The following is a 16,176-nucleotide window of genomic DNA, read 5'->3' on the forward strand; positions in this document are numbered from 1 at the left end:
CCAAGGTCTTCCCTCTGCCATCTTTATGACCTCCACATACCAAGGTCGGCTGGGGCAAGCCGGAGCCACCAGAATTACTGGCTTTCCTTCCCTTTTGACCCTCTGAGGGAATCGTGGGAGAAGCGCAACTGGAGGGAACACATAGATCAGAGAGTATTGATCCCATGGAATCGTTAAGGCATCTGACCCATGTGCTAGAGGATCCTTTGTTCTTGACACAAAGTTGTCCAGTTTCCTGTTGAACCTGGAGGCCAACAGGGTCCACATCCGGGGTACCCCATTTTCGACATATGGCCTGAAATGTGTTGGTTTCTACACCCCATTCTCCTGGGCACAGCTGCTGGCGAAAAAAAGTGATTGACCACTTTTTGGGCATCCAGACTCTTGGTGCCCCCCTTGGTGATTGACATATGCCACAGCCGTAGCATTGTTGGACTGTATCCGGACAGGACAACCCTGCAACCTGCAAGTCCAGACCTTGAAGGCTAGCCGAATTGCCCGTATCTCCAGAATGTTGATGGGCAAGAGCCTTTTGGCTCTGGACCATCTTCCTTGGGTGGAAGCTTCTTCCAGAACCGCTCCTCAGCCTATTAGCCTGGCATATGTGGTTATCACTTGTCAAGTAACTGGAACAAAAGATTTGACTTTTAGCAGATTCTTGGTCAGCAGCCACCAATTGAGGCTCTGGCGTACCCAAGGAGACAGGCACATTGGGAGATGCAAGGCTTGTACCATTTTGCTCCCGGCAGAGAGAATACTGCCCTGCAAAGGCCTTGAGTGAAACTGAGCGCAAGGAACAGCCTCGAAAGAGGCCACCATTTTCCCTAATAGTCTCATACATAGTCGAATGGAGGGATTCTTCCTTGCCATGACTACCCGGACCAAATCTTTTATGGATTTTGGGTCTTTGACCCGGGTAAAAATACTCTGCTTTGGACTGTGTCTATGCCCAGATACTCCAGCCCTTTTTAGGGGCTTTAACAGGTCCCCGACCGGCGCACGCCGATGTACGTCGGCAGAATGGCACGGCTGGGCAAATGGGCGTACCTGTACGTCCATTTGAATTCCCAGCCCTGCCATTGCGTGCGCCGGCCGGGAGCTCCATAAAACGGGTCGCGGGTCCCACGGACTCGATCGCCACGGGGATACCCGTGATCGCCTCACGGAGAGGACGAACGGGGAGATGCTGAAGTAAACAGCATCTCCCCGTTCTGCCTAGTGACAAGTGTCACTCGATCTCTGCTCCCTGTCATTGGGAGCAGAGATAAGTGATGTCACACACCAGCCCATCCCCCTGACAGTTAGAAATCACTCCCCTAGGACACACTTAACCCCTCCCCGCCCCCTAGTGGTTAACCCCTTCACTGCCAGTGTCATTTACACAGTAATCAATGCATTTTTAATCGCACTGATCGCTGTATAAATGACAATGGTCCCAAAAATGTGTCAAAAATGTCCAACATGTCCGCCATAACGTCGCAGTCACAATAAAAATCGCTGATCGCCGCCATGCTATAAAACTACCCCCTATTTATTAAACGCTATAACTTTTGCGCAAACCAATCAATCAACGCTTATTGCGTTTTTTTTTTTTACCAAAAATATCTAGAAGAATACGATCGGCCTAAACTGAAGAAAAAAAATGTTTTTTTTATATATTTTTAGGGGATATTTATTATAGCAAAATGTAAAAAATAATGAGTTTTTTTCAAAATCGTCGCTCTTATATTGTTTATAGCGCAAAAAATAAAAAATCGCAGAGGCGATCAAATACCATGCTCTATTTGTGGGAAAAAAAGGACGTCAATTTTGTTTGGGAGCCACGTCGCACGACCGCGCAATTGTCAAAGCGACGCAGTGCCGAATCGCAAAAAACGCTCTGGTCAGGAAGGGGGTAAAATCTTCCGGGGCTGAAGCGGTTAAGGAAGATTTTTCTAGATTGGGGACCCAGCCTAGGTACTGTAATTGCTCTACTGTGCTGAGCACACTGCGGTCTAATCATGCTACGGACTGTTCTACAAGAAGCAAAATTTCCAGATAAGCTGTCACTGTTGTGCCATTATAGACTTTTTGTGAACACTCGAGGTGCTGTAGAAAGACCGAAAGGTAGGGCCACAAATAGGAAGTGGCGCTGATCCACCGCAAACCTCAGGAATCTTGGGTGAGCGGGAAATATTTGCACATGTAAATATGCATCTTTGATGTCTATTGATGCCAAGAATTCTCCCCCCTGAAGGGTGGAAACTACCAAGCTGATAGATTCCATGCGGAAAGAACGAATATCTAAAAATTGATTCAGGTCTTTTAGATCTAGAATAGGTCTGACATCCCAGTTTGGTTTTGGAACCTTAAAGAGGTTCGAGTAGAACCCTGAGCCTTGCTCCTCTGGGGTCACCTCTATAATCACCCCTTGGGATAGTAGACGTTCTAAGGCCAGAAACAAGGGTCTTCATTTTTCTGGATCCTTGGAGACTCTTGACCTTAGGAAACAAGAAGGCGGGAACTCCAGCTTGTAGCCCAGAGACACCATGGAGGTAACCCATCTGTCCTGAATCTATTCCCGCCAGGCGCCTGCAAACTGCAGCAGCCTGCCCCCCACTCGGCCGAGCGGGGGCGCCCCTTTCATAGGGAGGTTTTGGTGTTCTGCTTAACAGATCTTGAACCCCAAGACTTCCTTTGCCCTTGGGCTTGGCCTAGGACCTTTCCCCTAGTATTGGATTGGGGAGGCCGTCGCCACTGCTTGAAGGACGAGGCTCCAGGGGCTGAGGACAAAGAATGTCTAAATGTGCGACATTTACTCTTTTTGACTGGTAACAACGTGTTTTTACCCCCGGTAATCTTCTGGATGTATTTGTCCAGGTCATCCCCAAACAGGCGTTCCCCATAAATCGAGAACGCGGTCAAATATCTTTTGCACGAAGCTTCAGTTGCCCAATGCTTAAGCCAAAGGGTCCTGCGCATGTGTACGAGCAGGTGGGAAAGGCGGGATGCTTGCTGAACAGAATCCATAATAGCATCAACCGCAAAACATAAGGCCTTAGGAAGGTCTGCATAAACCTCACCCTCAGTGGGGAGGAGGTTAAGTACCTGCTTCATTTGTTACTTGAGGAACTGGCACATGCCGATTGCTGCAACCACGGGCTGGACCACAGCGCCAGTCATAGGAAAGGAGGCTTTAAATAAAGTTTCCAGCTTCTTATCAGTTGGATCCATGAACCCCTGAGAATTGTCCACAGGACAGGTCAGGCTTTTATTCCCACAAGAAATAGCCGCACCTATTGCTGGCACCTCCCATTTTTTGGTGAATTTTTCCTTCACCGGATAAAGCATAGAAAACCTCTTAGGAGGAGAAAATTGTTTATCTGGGTGACCCCAATGCCATCATACAACAACTTCTCCAATAAGGGATGAATTGGGAAGGTATATACAGCCTGTGGGGATTTGGGGGATCCCAGGGAGGAAACAGGATTTGGCAGCCTTAGCAGAGGGCAATATATATGCGGTACACACCAACTCAGTAAAGTATTGCACCTGTACTTTGAGGGCCTAGGAGGCAGAAGAGCTTCTCCTGAATCGTCCGACTGCTCACGATCCCCATCCTCAGATAGGGATATTTCATCATCAGAATGCTCATCCAATAGGGAACCTAAAGCAGAGGGAGGGGATCTACCCCTTTTTCTGCAGCTCTAAGGAAGCTGTGATAAAAGTAGTAATCCTTCCTTCCAAACCATCCAATGCAGTCTTCATATTGTCTTCAGTGACATATACAGGGACTGTAACAATGGGAGAGGATGCAAAGCCTGACAGGGGCACAGACTCATCCTGTGAGGCTGCCTCCAGTCTTTCAAGGGGGGATGAAATCCTGCAGGCATGCCCAGAATCCCTAGAAGTAGGCGGTGATCTTTAAGAGACTCTTGTACCTCCCTCTGAAGCCCTCTAACGAGGAGACATAGTCCTAAGCTGCAAAGCAGAGGTACTAGTACAAATACAATCATTGCTGTGCCCTGGTCTTACAATATAAACATTAGCTCAGTCTGCACAACCTGATGCCAAGTAGGTGTCCCACTGCTTACAGGAGCTCTGGTGTACTGGACTTTGAACATAGGCGCTTTGCGCCTGCGCACTGGTACGCTGTGCATGCCGCACATGCACGGCGCCACAACCACACCCCCCTCCTTCCCCGCCGAAAATCACTGTAAAAGCGCGTAGGACTGACATGGCAGTGGCCGGGGGTGAGAAAGGGGATTCCTTGAGAACTGTGTGGGGGCCCGCGGACAGCGTGGGATCCCCCCCTTTCTTTTTTGTGTGGCAGAGCCTGCAGCGGAGGAGGTGAGCGGCTTCTTAGACCAGCTTCACTGAGCGTGTATCCTGGATGGCATGTTAGTATACACCAGGTATGTTCTTACTCCCTCTAGTGGCGAAAACCAGGTAAGACATGCAACTACTCAAAAAGAAGATAATCCATAATGTGTATACTTTAGGATTGTCTTCACTTACCTTATCCCTGCCTCAGGACTGCTGATAACAGACACATCCAACCTTCACCCATCATGTCGGGTAGCGTTGTGCCAACCTTTAGGGTTCTGGGTTCCTACTCACAGGATCCTCTTCCCTGGACCTGTAGAAAACTGCCAGAAAAACTTTTTGCGCAACTTAATTTGTACACCAAAGCACTGGATCCCAGTCCTCAAAGAGAGACATTACAGGCAAAACCTTGTTTCTTCACACACGAGGCCCGGGTACCATCCATCTTAGGCGTATATATAGGCCCGAGGTATGGATCCGGTTGTATAGCTCCTAGGTCCCCGCAGAGACCATCAAGCAGAGCTTTCTTAGCACATCTGCTAGCGTGACCAACCACCTTAGACACTAGCAAAAAAACCTGAGGTACTCTCCATATGGGAAGGGTTATATAGGGGAGGAACTCGCCTTGTAATTAGGCTTGCCAGTGTCCTATCACCTGATGGTGACTATCTAACCCACCAAGTAATTATCAAGTCTCTGTGTCAGATGATGCATGAAGAGATTAACAAAAAGACCACCTCCCTACCCCTCGTTTTGATATTAAAAAATGTTTTTTTCTTATTCTATAGTACCTTTTTATGAAGTACATAGTGTACGTCTGATCCATCATGGCCGCGGCGCAGGACATCATATCCTTTTGTGTGGCGAGCACCCCCCCATTGTCTTCTGGGACCTGTGTGTGTCCCAGAAGACAGCTGGCCATTCACAGATCACCGTGCAACTTGCGCATGAGCAGTATGAAATGGGCAGTGAAGTCGCAAGGCTCCACTGCCGGATTGCCTCAACTAGAATGACTGCACCCAATCCGATGGACGGATCAGCCTCAGGGGGCCGATATCGTGGGCTCCCTGGACTGGTAAGTGTCCTTATTAAAAGTCAGCAGCTACAGTGTTTGTAGCTGCTGACTTTCAAAAAATAAAAAATAAATAAAATTGCAGGTGGAACACCGCAGTATGCAAACAGGAAAATCCGGACAGCCGCACTCCAAAAGTTTATAATCCAAATTGCTTTATTATAAAATTAGGAACATGTCATATAGGACATCACTGACAGGGTGTACAGGCAATTAGCTGATTGCCTGTACACCCTGTCAATGATGTCCTGTATGACATGTTCCTGATTTTATAATAAAGCAATTTGGATTATAAACTCCTGGAGTGCGGCTGTCCGGATTTTCCTGTTTGCACACAGCTTCAACTAGCATTAGCCAGCACCTGGGTCTCCTTGTCTCTGGAGAGCAACTTCCATTTCATACCTGGGCAGTTTCACCCTTGTGCAGGGATAACATTCGCATTGTATCTGGAACACTGCAGTAGGCGAGGTTGAAAAAAGTCCATCAGGTCCAACCTATGAAAGTGATTTGGTCACCGGTTGCAGGGCACAATGAGATAAAAGTCAGAATTTCTATCCTATCATGATCATCATTTTCCGTGGGACCAATCCATGTTGGATGTTTACCCACTGTTTATTTGCAATCACAATAAGAAAGAGTGGATGATGATAGCGTATATATGCTGCCCCTCCTGTTCAAGTGTAAAATAGAAAGCGACAGAGAGGCCACATGGGCCCCATGGAGCATGAAGCTGGGCCATCATAGTGACTTCTAAAGCTACGCCAGCGGTTGTGGGGGTCGGGGGGATAAAAACGCATAGCAACTATGGGATTTTACCACCCCCAAACCTCAATTGTAAACAAGCCCTAAGACCCCTTTCACACTGGGGCGGTTTGCAGGCGTTATTGCGCTAAAAATACCGCCTGCAAACCGACCCAAAACAGCCGCTGTTTGTTCAGTGTGAAAGCCCGAGGGCTTTCACACTGAAGCGGTGCGCTGGCAGGAGAAGAAAAAAAACTCCTGCAAGCCGCATCTTTGGAGCGGTGAAGGAGCGGTGTATTCACCGCTCCTGCCCATTGAAATCAATGGGGCAGCGCGGCTGTAGCCGCGCTATGCGAGCGGTTTTAACCCTTTTTCGGCCGCCAGCGGGGGTTAAAACCGCACCGCTAGCGGCCGAATACAGCCGCAAAAACAACGGTAAAACAGCGCTAAAAATAGCGCTGTTTTACCGCCGACGCCCCCACCGCCCCAGTGTGAAAGGGGCCTCACTGTCCTGGGCCCACTATAAGGCTGCTTTCACACTAATGCGCTGCAGTGCACCTGCGGCTTTCCTGTGGGTTAGCTGTGATTTGCTATAGATTTCTATTATATCTTGCCGATGTGGTGCACCTTCTGAAAGCGCCTGCTTTTAGGAGTTTTAGTGAACCTTCAGCCTGCCCCTTGTCAGCATACATCACATATGTATCCAGAATCTCTTTATGAGGGCTGCTGTGTTGGAGATTACAAGATCAGATTGCAAGACATATTCTGAAAATAAATTTGAGGATTTATTTGAAAATAAAAGCATAACTGCATACATTAGTGTTAGAGATAGATGGAGATAGATATAGATCTAGATATAGATCTAGATATCTAGATCTATATCTAAGAGCTGCACGATTCTGGACAAAATGAGAATCACAATTTTTTTGCTTAGAATAAAAAGATCACGATTCTCGCGACGTAAAATCTTTCACATTAAAGAAAAAAAAAAAAAAAAGGGGCTTTACTGGTTAGTGGTTTTTTTTTAATTCATTAAAGTAACTGTTTCCAAAAAAATTGCATTTGAAAGACCGCTGCGCAAAGACAGTGTGACATAAAATATTGCAACAACCACCATGGTGTCTACTAAAATAATATATATAATGTTTGGGGGTTCTAAGTAATTTTCTAGCAAAAAAAAATGATTTTAACTCGAAACCAACAAATGTCAGAAAAAGGTTTAGTGTTTAAACTTTTTTCACTTACACACGAAGTCTATTCCATTGACAAATTGTTACAATGTTTATACTTAAAGTGGATGTAAACCCGAAATTTTTTTTTATCATACTGTAGAGTATAAGATTTCCTATCATTTGAGCCCAGTCTTGCCACACAAAGTTAATCCATCTCTGCGCAATCCTCTTTTATTGTTCAGAGATATAAATCTTGACAAACTGAGAAAAACTTTGTCAAATACTTCCCCTTGCTGTGAGTGACAGGTGATTTACATATCTGCGCACTAGCCTAAGAAACACGCATTATTTTTTAATTCCTTCCTTTTTAATTGGCTGTTCCACACCTCAGCATGATTTGGTATGCTGAAGTCGTGTGGTTACTTTCCTGTCTTTTCACTGGATGTTAGAGATCATAGCAGAAGTTCAGTGTAAGATATACACAGGAGAAAATGCATATTGACAAGGGGAGTGTAGAGGTGGGCAGGGAGTCTACTGACATCACGACTCCACCCAATCTCCAGACAACAGACCCACCCACAGAATATGCAGTTTTTCGGGTCTAATAACAGACAGAGGGGAGACATTTGACAGGTAAAGATACATGCAGGAGGCAAGTATATCCTTATAGATAACCCCTATGGCAGTAGTTTAAAAAGGATGACATTGGGTTTATATCCACTTTAAGTTCAACTGATAAAGAATGTTTTGATTCTTGGCAGACTGCCCATTTTTTTTTTCCTTTCGACGGCTGTGGCTTCAGAAGAGCAGAGACAATTTTGCTTAGTATTAAGTTCATTTTTTTTTCCCTTAATGATGTACACACAGCACCCCATATTGACAGAAAAACACAGAATTGTTGACATTTTTGCAGATTAACCACTTCAGTACCCGGCCATTGTCAAATGACGTCCACAGATGGGATCACCCATCCTGGGTGGACGTCATATTACGGCCTGGGCTTCCCGGCCACCTAGGGGGAAAGCGCGTGCCGCCGCGTTGCTTGGGACCTCGTGCGTGTGCCCGGCGGCTGCGATGTCCGCTAGGCACCCGCGATTGCCCGTTAACCGGGCCGGACCGTGGGTCTGTGTGTGTAAACACACAGATCCACGTCCTGTCAGTTGAGAGGAGACCGATCTGTGTTCCCAGTACAGCGGAACACTGATCGGTCTCCTCCCCTTGTACATCCCCGCCCCCTACAGTTAGAATCATTCCCTAGGAAACATATTTAACCCTTTGTGTCCCCCTAGTGGTTAACCCCTTCACTGCCTGTCACATTTACACAGTAATCAATGCAATTTTACAGCATTGATCGCTGTATAAATGTGAATGGTCCCAAAAATGTGTCAAAAGTGTCCTATGTGTCCGCCATAATGTCGCAGTCACGAAAAAAAAAAAATCGAGATCGCCGCTATGACTAGTAAAAAAAAAAAATTTTTTTTTTTTAATGCCATAAATCTATCCCGTATTTTGTAGACACTATAACTTTTGCGCAAACCAATCAATATACGCTTATTGCGATTTTTTTTACCAAAAATATGTAGAAGAATACGTATCGGCCAAAATTGAGGAAAAAATTTGTTTTTTTTTGTTTTTTTTTTTAAATTGGGATATTTATTATAGCAAAAAGTAAAAAATATTGTGTTTTTTTCAAAATTGTTGCTCTTCTTTTGATTACAGCGCAAAAAATAAAAACCGCAGAGGTGATCAAATACCACCAAAAGAAAGCTATATTTGTGGGGAAAAAAGGACGTCAATTTTTTTGGGTACAACGTCACACGACCGCGCAATTGTCGTTTAAAGTGCGACAGCGCTGAAAACTAAAAATTGGCCTGGGAAGGAAGGGGGTGAAAATGCCCTGTATTGAACCGGTTAAAAAAGAAAAACTGAAATATCACATGGTCCTAAGTATTCAGACCCTTTGCTCAGTATTTAGTAGAAGCAAATACAGCCATGAGTCTTTTTGGCAAAGATGCAACAAGTTTTTCACACCTGGATTTGGGGATCCTCTGCCATTCCTCCTTGCAGATCCTCTCCAGTTCTGTCAGGTTGGATGGTAAATGTTGGTGGACAGCCATTTTTAGGTCTCTCCAGAGATGCTCAATTGGGTTTAAGTCAGGGCTCTGGCTGGGCCATTCAAGAACAGTTACGGAGGTTGTTGTGAAGCCACTCCGTTATTTTAGCTGTGTGCTTAGGGTCATTGTCTTGTTGGAAGGTAAACCTTCGGCCCAGTCTGAGGTCCTGAGCACTCTGGAGAAGGTTTTCGTCCAGGATATCCCTGTACGTGGCCGCATTCATCTTTCCCCGATTGCAAGCAGTAGTCCTGTCCCTGCAGCTGAAAAATACCCCCACAGCATGGTGCTGCTACCACCATGCTTCACTGCGGGGACTGTATTAGACAGGTGATGAACAGTGCCTGGTTTTCTCCACACATACCGCGTAGAATTAAGGCCAAAAAGTTCTATCTTGGTCTCATCAGACCAGAGAATCTTATTTCTCACCATCTTGGGAGTCCTTCAGGTGTTTTATTTTAGCAAACTCCATGCGGCTTTCATGTGTCTTGCACTGAGGAGAGGCTTCCGTCGGGCCACTCTGCCATAAAGCCCCGACTGGTGGAGGGCTGCAGTGATGGTTGACCTTCTACAACTTTCTCCCATCTTCCGACTGCATCTCTGGAGCCCAGCCACAGTGATCTTTGGGTTCTTCTTTACCTCTCTCACCAAGGCTCTTCTCCCCCGATAGCTCAGTTTGGCCAGACAGCCAGCTCTAGGAAGGGTTCTGGCCATCCCAAACGTCTTCCATTTAAGGATTATGGAGGCCACTGTGCTCTTAGGAACCTTAAGTGCAGAAATTTTTTTGTAACCATAGCCAGATCTGTGCCTTGCCACAGTTCTGTCTCTGAGCTCTTCAGGCAGTTCCTTTGACCTCATGATTCTCATTTGCTCTGACATGCACTATGAGCTGTGTGGCTTTCCTAATCAAGTCCAATCAGTATAATCAAACACAGCTGGACTCAAATGAAGGTGTAGAACCATCTCAAGGATGATCAGAAGAAAGGACAGCACCTGAGTTAAATATATGAGTGTCACAGCAAAGGGTCTGAATACTTAGGACCATGTGATATTTCAGTTTTTCTTTAACCCCTTCCCGCCGACCGAACGCACATATGCGTCCTCGGCTTTCCGGGGTTATACCGGGATGATGCCCGCAGCTGCAGGCATCATCCCGGTACCGTTGTTTTCAGCGGGCGATCGGCTACCCGAATATAACAACCGATGCGGCTAAAAGCCGCTCGGCTGTTATACCGGAGGCGCCGAATTTAAAAAAGTACACAGTATTCAGAATCGCCGTTTTCGGCGATCTGAATACTTTGAAGTGTAAAGGAGGGATGGGGGGTCTTTTAGACCCCCCATCCCTCCATAAAGAGTACCTGTCACCACATATTACTGTCACAAGGGATGTTTACATTGCTTGTGACAGCAATAAAAGTAAAAAAAAAAAAAAAAAATTTAAACAATTTATAAAAGTACAAAAATAAATAAAATAAATAAATAAAAAAAAAATTTTTAAAGCGCCCCCGTCCCCGCGAGCTCGCGCAGCGAAGAAAACGCATACGGAAGTCGCACCCGCATATGTAAACGGTGTTCAAACCACACATGTGAGGTATCGCCGCGATCGTCAGAGCGAGAGCAATAATTCTAGCCCTAGACCTCCTCTGTAGCTCAAACCTGGTAACCGTAAAAAATTTTTAAAGCGTCGCCTATGGAAATTCATAGGTACCATAGTTCGTCGCCATTCCACGAGTGCGTGCAATTATAAAGGGTGACATGTTTGGTATCTATTTACTCGGTGTAACATCATCTTTCACATTATACAAAAAAATTGGGGTAACTTTACTGTTTGGATTTTTTAAAATTCATGAAAGTGTCACTTTTCCAAAAATTTGCGTTTAAAACACCGCTGCACAAATACCGTGTGATAAAAAATATTGCAACAATCGCCATTTTATTCTTTAGACTCTCTTCTAAAAAAATATATATAATGTTTGGGGGTTCTAAGTAATTTTCTAGCAAAAAATACGGATTTTAACTTGTAAACACCAAATTTCAAAAATAGGCTTAGTCATGAAAGGGTTAATAACTCTGCAAAAATGTCAATAATTCTGTATTTTTCTGTCAATATGGGGTGCTGTGTGTACATTAATAAGGAGAAAAAATGAACTTAAGTGATTTTAGCAAATGGCTGAAATATAACAGTGAAAAATTTAAGGGGGTCTGAACACTTTCCGCCCCCCACTGTCTATATATATATATATATATATATATATATATATATATATATATATATATAATATATCTCAATATCTATCGCTGCCTGGAGTTCCACTTAAAGATAAAGCACAAAGTATTAATGGGAGTCTACACAGGTATTGAGAGCTTTAAAGGCATGAAATTAAATTGAAATCCACGTTCCAAAGAGTGCAGCTTCCACATATATTTGCAAATGTGTGCCAGTTAAACAGTGTCATTTTGTTTTGTTTTTTTACAGCTTAGCTGGTAAGTGTGCTGGAAAAAGTTTTGCTTCTTAACAACCCAATCCTTCTCAGTGTACAGTGTTTGGGAATCTTCTGATGTTGATTTTGTGTGACTCTGGAGGCAACAGCTAACCCAGCTAGGCGCTGACAGACATCAAAACCAAGTGTCAAGGGCTTGTTAAACACATTCTAATCACCTGATAAAACACAAGGCACCAAACACCTATGTGAACTTATCCGTAGAATTATGCTGTTAAATAATAAATTAACACTAAATTCCTGGTTTTATTAGGTTTTAGGCTTGAGTCACTGGGAAAACCTAAAGTAAAAACTACATTATTAACCTAATTTTATACCATGCAAAAAGAGCCGAAATCTGATTAAAAAGAATAAAAATGCCACAGGCATTTACCTTAAGCTGACCTACAACCATACTAATTATACAGTTGTCAGGTGTTGGCTGATGGTCTTGTGAGGTGATGCTATGCTGTATCTTCTGAAAGGGAAGCATCTGGAAGATAACAAAGCATATGTAAATAAAACAAGATTTTGATTTACCAGTAAAATCTGTAATGCCTACTAAACTTTTAGTTTTTGAGCTTATCCTGTTTTAAAGCGGAACTAAACCCAGTTTAACTTTTTTTTTTTTTTTTAAAGCCGTTACAATCACGGCATGCTGTGAATGATAATTTTCAGTTGCTTGTGCGCTCAACTGAACTGTCAAGCCATCAGAACGCTGGTGTCATAACTGATCACATGTGCAGCACTATAGCAACTTCAGATTCCAAATGCAATGCCAGAAGCTAAGAGGACAGCTTCCCTGGCTGTAAATGAAAGAAGGGTATAGTTCAGTCTCAAAGTGGTAGTAAACTCTCACTGGAATCTTATACCTACAGGTAAGCTTAAAATAAGTTTGCCTGTGGGTACAAAGGAATATCTTCTAAATATGCATTGTTTAGGAGAGAATCAGTGTCTCTGCAGCCGTGACGTCACATGTGCTTTGATGGAATGGCATACTCGTGACGGTCCTTTGGAGATTTGTGCCGCGTCTGCCGTCATTCGAGTGGCCAGAGCCCACAAACACAGAAGGAAGACCGGGTGAAGACGGAAGCCCCGTCAATGCTGTTTCATTTCAAGCTAATTCATAATGTGCTAGTATGCGATGCATACTAGCACATTATGCCTTTACCTTGCAGGGAAAGTTTTTTTTTTATAGGCACGTTTACTACACTTTAAAGCGGTAATAAACCCATAAGAAATTATATTGTAGCTTACATATTCTTAGACGTGGTGGCTGCATTCGTTTTATCTTTTAAGCTATTTCCCATGTATTTTTTCACCTGGTAATCCAACCAGTAAGCCTGCTATATTTCAACTTCTTTTAACAAAATAAAGCTGTCCAGTAAGTGTCAAAGGGTTAAGACAAACCATTTAACACCGATAGTGATGCTTACAATGATCAACTTTAATTTACGAGGAACCTGATTTCCAAAAGGAAAAAAAAAAAAAAAAGTGTTGCTGTAACTGCTCAAGAAGCATTAGACTCCTTGGCTGTGCCATTGGCTGACTGAATTTACATTTTTGTGTCCTCAACAGAATCATCAAGCATTGGAGACAATCAAATTGCTCTGAGCTTTATGATAAGAAGGTAAGCTTACTCCAAATGACCAAGTCTCCAGCGCTGAGAGGACATCCATTAATGCTTCCCCATTCTGACAGGCTGGCACCCATCGCATCCTTAGATAAAATTACTTCACTGCCTCCAGCACAGGGCTGGAAATCCACAATGCTAGGGAGAATGTGGCCTTGTGGGGGAGATGCATGGGAAGATCCAGAGGCTGAACAGCAGCAAACAGATCCACCCACTGTGATGAGGAAGGAGACAAGTTGGAGAATGGGGAGGAGTGAAAAACTCCCTCTAGTATCTCCTGCAGGGTCGCCATCAGAGGGGTACAGCCGTCACAACAGTAAGGGGCCCGCCTGGGCCAGAAGGCGGCAGGACGGGTGAAGGGGAGCCGTGCTGTGCAGTACCGAAACGATTTCACAGCTTCTGCTGTTCTCGTGTCACTGAGCTCAGACATCGAGCTCTTTACTGCCACCTCTGGCTACTATGTGTATGTAATTTGTACTATGCTTCTCGGCAACATGTCAGCTTTGTGAAAACGGGCTGGGACTAGGTAGGAAGACCTTATTTACAAGGGGGGCTGTGAGGGAAAGGGAGGGGGGCTGTGTGTAGAGGGAGGGGCCAGAGCCTTGTGTGTTTACAGGTTTGTGTATGTGAGGGGCTGCCATATATACAGGAGTGTGGGGGGCACTGACATATATACAGGTGTGTGTAAAGGGGGGGGCGCTGACATATATAAGGGTGTGGAGTGGCTGACATACATACAGGTGTCTGGGGGGGGGGGGCACTGACATATATACAGGTGTGTGAGTGTGGGCACGGATATATACAGGTTTGGGGGGGGCAACGACATTTATACTGGTGTGAGGGGGGCTGACATATATACAGGATTGCAGGGAGAGGGGGGCGCTGAATGCATACAGGTGAGGTGGCCGTTGTGTGGATTAAGTAGGATGGCCCGTGGGCAAGCTCTGGGGAATGTTGGTGGTCAGGCTCAAGGGGGGGTGCCCAGGCCTAAAAGCTGAGAGGAGACTCACCCTGGGGATTTATTCGGTAGAGTGGGGTATGATGTTATAGCCAAAAACCACTAATGGTATAACTAGAGTGTCATCCCATAAGTATATAGCAACTATTGACAGTTGGCTGACAAACATGAAAGGAAGACAACCATTTATGTTTAGTAAATTTGTATTAAAATTTGTTTTATATATTGGTCTCTTTATGATTTGTGGTAACCAGTGGTATAAACTTGAAGTTTCATATCAGAGGTGTTTAATAGTTGCTATATCACCCTAGGGATTTGATGCATTGTGTTGGTCAATCCATTCAAGCAGTAGCACAAGGCTGGAAGTAATGTGTCCAACTGATTGTGGACAAAGCTTTTGTTTTGATGGAACTAGGATTTCGGGGCATGCATGTAGTCCAAACAATTGTTTGGCAGAATTCTAAAGAAGCAACCATAGACTGCATGGTGGGCCTAACCAAGAAAAAAACAAAAAAAAAAAAGTTTAAAAATGGGCCTCTAAGCTCATTTCTATAGGTTCCCCGAACACTGGCAATTGCAGGCTTCACCACCCCAACTTTCAAATGAAACTTTAATGGATAGGATATTGCTGAGCGAAGCCTTTTGGAGCCTTTTTCTAATGCCAATCAGTAATGTAAAGTGTCATTAAGGGTAGCTATGGTATCCTTTAGTTAGAATTAAAACTCTGCTATGGGCATGTCATCCTGATAAGATTCCTCAGTAGAGGGTTCGCCCCTCATCTACAATCTCCTCCCCATGTCTGGCTCAAGGGCAAAGTTAAAGACGGATTCAGCATGGGAGGTCAAATGGGCAGTCTGAAATTGTGACAGAATATTCCTTTTTGGTCAGGAAAGAGGAAGCTTGGGGGGCAGACAGGTCAGAACAGCCAAAGGAAGGCAGGAATTGGAGGCAACCGTCAGGGTAAAGGGTACTAGAGACTTAGCGAAAACTACCACACCAATTAAAATTCAAGAACTGAGACTGAGCAAGTCCACTTCACCCTTATGCTCAAGACCTTCCATGCTGGTGAAATATCAACCCCAGAGGGGTACTGGTGACCTCAACAGCAGTGGAGAGGGAGGGGAATGCCAAGCACTGGCCACTGTTCATCCAAGGTAGTTTGGTAACAACCGTTATACTGTGCCACCAAAAGGGAGCCAGTCCAAAGTCACTCCAAGAAAGAGGAAAAAGCAGGGTTATGCGGCCACAGTAATCCATTAAAAGTGAGGTGGCGCAGAGGTAGTAAGGGCTTATGCCATTCCCAGATCATACTGGCTTGCCAGGGGGAGACACGCAGGCACAAAGATTAGAACACCCGTCAAGTTTTTCTGTCTAACCAGAGCTATGCAAGAGATTTACTGTAAATTCCATTCCTGGTGAACATGTATTCAGTAGACAGGAAGTGGGGGAGACACTTCAAAAAAGGAACATAAAAATTAAAATTCTACGTCCCTCTTCTATGTCCCTTTTGCAGATTTCCTTTACTTCCTGTCTGGTAAAACTACGATCCGTAATACAGAAACCGAGGGATAATCTCTCTAGCAGAGCCCCAGATAGCAGTAAAACCCCAACAGTTCTAGTCCTTCACCATCAAAATCTAACAAAAGTTTTGGGCTAGACACACGCTAGGCTACACATTCACACCGGCGATTTAGGCTGGTGCAA

General features: G+C 44.7%; 1 protein-coding gene across 5 annotated transcripts in view; it reads right to left on the reverse strand.

Moving 5' to 3' along the window:
- Window positions 1-16,176, reverse strand: part of NUTF2 (nuclear transport factor 2) — a 177,201-nt gene that overhangs the window by 30,540 nt on the left and 130,485 nt on the right. For 3 of the 5 annotated variants that reach the window (XM_073605025.1, XM_073605026.1, XM_073605027.1), the window contains 2 exons: window positions 12,276-12,374; window positions 5,780-5,871 (listed from right to left, as the gene is read on the reverse strand). In XM_073605025.1, the coding sequence (XP_073461126.1) occupies window positions 5,780-5,871; window positions 12,276-12,374 (191 nt within the window). The remainder of the gene's footprint in view (window positions 1-5,779; window positions 5,872-12,275; window positions 12,375-16,176) is intronic. The other 2 variants (XM_073605028.1, XM_073605029.1) reach the window with 1 other exon arrangement.

This window comes from Aquarana catesbeiana, linkage group LG11, assembly GCF_042186555.1.
Source record: "Aquarana catesbeiana isolate 2022-GZ linkage group LG11, ASM4218655v1, whole genome shotgun sequence".
Lineage (NCBI taxonomy): Eukaryota > Metazoa > Chordata > Amphibia > Anura > Ranidae > Aquarana > Aquarana catesbeiana.